This window comes from Artemia sp. Qi Xiang Cuo, chromosome 17 (assembly GCF_049724085.1).
Source record: "Artemia sp. Qi Xiang Cuo chromosome 17, ASM4972408v1, whole genome shotgun sequence".
NCBI lineage: Eukaryota > Metazoa > Arthropoda > Branchiopoda > Anostraca > Artemiidae > Artemia > Artemia sp. Qi Xiang Cuo.
The window spans coordinates 2792676-2797709 of NC_142810.1; the positions used below are offsets into that span (position 1 = coordinate 2792676).

The window sequence follows — 5034 nt, forward strand, 5'->3', positions numbered from 1 at the left end:
GAGAAAAATTAAGGTCCATACTGGATCGTTTGTGCTACACTTTATTTACATTTCAATAAGTAGACAGCCTTTAAATTTTACTATTTTCTTTATTTTAAAAAACAACAAACAAAAATAATTACATTTCAAATCCTACTGACTGCTGAAGAAGTTTAACTTATGGTTTCAACTACATCAAGACACAATCAGCTTTGTTTTAGTGAAAAGGAGTCACTTTAACTTGTGTATTTTCAGGGACTTTGTGCTTTTACTCACCCCTGTACTACTGGAGTATTCTATCCTAGGGTTATTGCTAGTAGAATAAATTTGATAAGCATTATTTACTTGATTCAGAGGCTTTATTATGGACATCCCTCAAATTCCAGTGGATGGAGATGTCACCAACTCTGAAGTTTTTGCTGTTAAGAATGGTAAGTTTTTGAATTAAATTTACAGTAACAAAATAGAATTAAAGCTATATTTGCTTTAGTAAAAAGTTTCTTGTGTTCTCTTGCTTATTAAGTATTGTTCAGGAAAAGTTACAAACAAATATGCAACTGCATATACCCTTGTATCAAACCCTTAAGAACTAAGGTAGATTAAAGTCTTTTGCTATACAAAGCAAATGAAACGCAAAATATTAACTGTAATTTCGTATGTTTAAGGAGGCAATATAACATCTGGCAGAAGAATTTTCTGTTTTGGTAATGCAGGTATAATAAAAAAAACAAATTTCAACCAAAAGTGAAGGTTGTTATCTGGCAGCCATAATATTTATCTGAATGATCAACTTATTTTACTAGTCATAACTCTTTTATACTGTTTTTTAAAATTTTGTATTTAGTTATTTTGTAGCTGGCCTAGCAAACATAAAAAAAGAACACAATTATATAGTAGCTACAAATCAAGGATATGGAACGTTGTTAAAAAAACATTAAAGGATGCCTTGTTAGAATTAAAGAACAATATTTTAATGCAATTTCATAAAAAATATTGTAATCTATATATATAATTTTCAACTTAAATTCTTATTGGATTTGGCTCTATTATTCTGTTTTCAATTTTTTTTTAAGCTGTATTCAGGAAGGGGAGGGTGGCAAGCGCCGCCCTCCCCCTGAAAGGTGTGTGGTAACTTTTAATGCATAAAAAAAATACATTTATGCAAATATTTTTTAATTTTTTTAAGCGTGTATACACCCCCCCCCCCTTCTCCCAACTAAAATACGGAATATAGCCCTGATTATGGGTTTAGAAATTTTTAACTGACTTAGTTTTAATTAAAAACAAAAAGAACCAAGTTGTCTAGTATGGACAAAAAAAAACGCATAAGCTTTCTAAAATTTGTTCAAGGATGCTTTGTTGAAATTGAAAAAAAATATTTTAATGAATTTTTATAAGAATTTTATAATGTAAAAGAAAGATTTTCAAGCCTACTATCTCTTGGGGTTTGCTCTGAGTTTCTGCCTCCCAGTTCCCATGTCTTCTTTGAAAATTTGCATGAATGCCTTATAATCAATTTGTATTAAATGATTGTTTGCTTTAATCTTCATTGAAATGTGGTTTGTTCTTTTTCTATAGGCTTTTGCTTCAATCAGAGCTGGTTTTAGAGGGGGCACTTGCCCTGTGTGCAGAAATTTCAGAGGCACAAAATTTCAAATAAATAAAATAGCATTCATAAGTCTTTAGTAGTTCTGAAATTTAATTATTGCTAAAGTAATTTAAGAAGGCACAGTTGACAGTACAAGCAAATTGATTCCAAAATTTTTATTTTCCCATATGTCTTCCCACATAAAGTAAGAAAAGCTCAGATCTAAGTAAATAAAGTATTTTTTTGTCAAATGAAAAGTCTGTTAAAACTCGAACTTAATATTTTTGGGAGACCTATCAAGGGTATTGTTTTTATTAGCTGCCGGTCCATATAAATCTAAAAATCGATTAAAAGAAATTATAAAGAATGTTTCTAAAAGATATCAGACTCAGCTCTTTCTAGAAACAATTAAAATCCGTGGCCATAACTGTTCAGCTTAAGGTAATTTCTAACACCCTCCAAAATCACGTCCCACCTGCAAAACTTCTCATCTTTTCCAGCAAAGTTCCTGGAAAGAAGCAACAGGTACCAATGATATTCAGGATTGAAATTAGTTGTGCTCAGAGGGACTTTTTAATACTGTTTTATGTTGTTATGAAAAATAGAAAACTCAATGCATATTATGTTTAATCAAAGTACAATTAAACAAAGGAAGTTTGATGCAACAAAAATAAAACTATGCAAAACTCAGCACATAGAAAATACAACCTTGGCATATTAAACTCAACCTTACACAGATTGAACGTTTTAAACTCAATCTCTGGATTATGCTAGGGCAGGATTGGTTTCCCTGTCCCAGAAAAACCAATCTCTCGTCAAATAGTACACAAGTAGTCTGAACAAGTTGAAGATAAACAATTTTACAAGGAGGAGAGAGAAAGAAGAAGAATCTGAATCTCAAAAGGAAAAAAATGTGAATTTAGTTGATGATGCATAACTTTAACTGCAATATGTTAAACAGAATTTTCCTAGTAAAAAAAGAAGGCTTATAAATGGATTCAAAATTATGAGGAAGGTCGCCCAGTAAACTACTGACAGACTCAAGTTTAAAGATTATAAAATTTCTTTATATCTATATTTAGAACTGGTATGGGACATTGCCTACTCGTCGTAAATTGTATGGTTATAGTTAGGGTAAGTTTATGCCTATTTAAAAAACTATTTTGGTACTATAAAATTCTATAATTATTCTATAATTACAACAGCCTTGTTATGACTAGGGGTACACTAGTCTTGTGACTGTGAAAAGACAGTTAACTGTGAAAAAACACCCTGAGCCTTGGCTATTTTACTTTAAACGTCTTCACTGCTCCCACCGTCTTTACTAATAATACTATCAAGGTATAAAAAGCTGTCCACTTAATCAATCTTTTCGTTACCCAACCTAACCTTTTCATCTTCATTTATTGCTAGCCTTAGTGACTTAGTCTTGTAAACATTAATTTTCAAACCTATTCTAGCACCCTGAACTCACAAAACCTTTTTAAGTTTATTCATTTTGCTAAACCATTCATCTAGGTCTCTTATATCATCACCATAATCTAAGTCCACGAAAGTCTTGCCTCCCCGTTTGATTCCGTGTCTTTCATTGCCTTCCCTGTGCTCCTTAAGATAAAGTTCATTAAAATGATCCATATAAAGGGGGAAAGAACACAACCCTGCTAAACTCCGGATTTAATACGAAACCAGCTGCTAACCTCATGTCCTACCTTAACCGCAGCACTAATCACTTTTTTATGTATTTGGCTGGTATATCATCCAGGGATAAGACCCTCGCTAAAGCTCCTGTAGCAACAGAATCGAACGCTTGCCCATAATCTATAAAACTCAAGAAACAGTTGCAATTTAAATGTTTACAGTCAAAGAAAATGTAGTGTTTTCTGACCAGAATAAAAAATAAATAAATATTTAACTCTTCATAACTTCAATACCTCCAAAGTTATTAAGACTCAAAAATAAATATCAGAGTACATAATTTGTCAATTCATATTCATGTTTTTTTCCTTTAATGTGAGTTCTGATTGGGATATATCTTCTTTTGATGCTATCAGAAATAAAAACATTTCTCAAAGGAAAAATTGTTTTTAATAAAGTGTAAATGATGTTCTAGTCTTTAGAAGTCCCGCATATTCTTAGCCCTACTTCTCTGTGTGGGAGTTTCTCCTCACTTTCAGTTCGACTTGGTTATCCATTGTAATATCAGTTCGTTTTGCGTATCGTTTATTTCTAGTCATTGATTTATGGTAGCTCTACACTTAAGTAATTATTGTACTTTCTTTGCGCTCATCTTTGGAATAACGCTGCCATTTTCTTTTTTTGGAAAAAATTTTAAAAATAATTATCAAATGAAAAACAGTAGAATTTGTTTAGAAGACTTTTCTGTTGTGTCTTATGTCCCTTTTATTCGTGTTTTGTTTTAGAAGTTGAAGATGCTGTTCCTAGTGAGAATGAGGAGCTCTTGGATATTTCAAATATTCGTTGGTCTCCTAAGTTTGAAGCTGTTCCTTTGACTACTTTTCCCAGTATTGTAGAACCATTTAAATTGGAAGCTGACATGCATGAATTAGGACCCACTAGTTTTGACAATGAAGGTATCTTTCAAATATTTGGTTTTGTAGAATCATGTATATCTTGAGCATTTCATAAAAGAAAACTAGGGTACATGAACGTACATTTTAGCATTTTAAACTAATTTTGATATTTAATCTTAATCTTACTCTCAACTAATTTTAATCTTACTCTTAATTAATCTTAATCTTGACTTTTTTCTTATCTTATTCCGGTATGCAGGCATTTGCTACACCGGTTTTGAAGTTTAACAACAACTTTCAAAGTGTTTATTGACAGGGGCTGGTGAATTGTTTATATCTGGAAGCCAGAGAATACAGCTCAGAACTGTAATGTTTATATTTTTTTCTCAATTAAGATATAAATTCATGTTTTTTTTTCCTGAATTAAAATGACAAAATAACGTTTTCGAAACAAGAAGAAAATGGACTGGTATTATATGAACTGCCAATCAGAACTTTTTACTTGTGAGTATTAATTTATTAAAAATGCTAGACTCAGACAAGAATCCATTTTGTGCCAGTGAATTAAAAAGATTTTAGTTAGCATTTAGAATGATATGTTTTGCAATATAAAACTAGAGGTGCATAATAAGTCCTATTGGGCTTCAATAAGAGAGACAAAAGTAAGTTTTTGAGTTAGATAAATTTCTATGGAGATCCAGGAGGCATAAGCGCTCCTAGATTTTGAAAAAGACCTCTTTTGGGGTATTTGAAAAATGTTCTTTTAGGTATTTTTATTGACAAAAAATTTAAAGAATTACAATTTCCCGCTCCCCATGTTTTGGTTTGGTTTGTTTTACTCTTGAAAACAAATTAGATTTAGGTCTCCTAGGCACCGTGAAGTGTTGCAGTAACCCCTTTTGGCCAGGAATCCAAGGAAGGAGTTAAGAAATAATT

The 5034-nt window shown here is 31.5% G+C and overlaps 1 protein-coding gene across 1 annotated transcript in view; it reads left to right on the forward strand.

Moving 5' to 3' along the window:
* Positions 1-240: 240 nt before the first annotated feature.
* LOC148941796 (uncharacterized) overlaps positions 241-5034 on the forward strand; it is a 539516-nt gene continuing 534722 nt past the window's right edge. Inside the window, exons 1-2 of the mRNA XM_089103627.1 lie at positions 241-410; positions 3988-4158. Coding sequence (XP_088959753.1) covers positions 344-410; positions 3988-4158 — 238 coding nt within the window. The 5' untranslated portion in view covers positions 241-343. The remainder of the gene's footprint in view (positions 411-3987; positions 4159-5034) is intronic.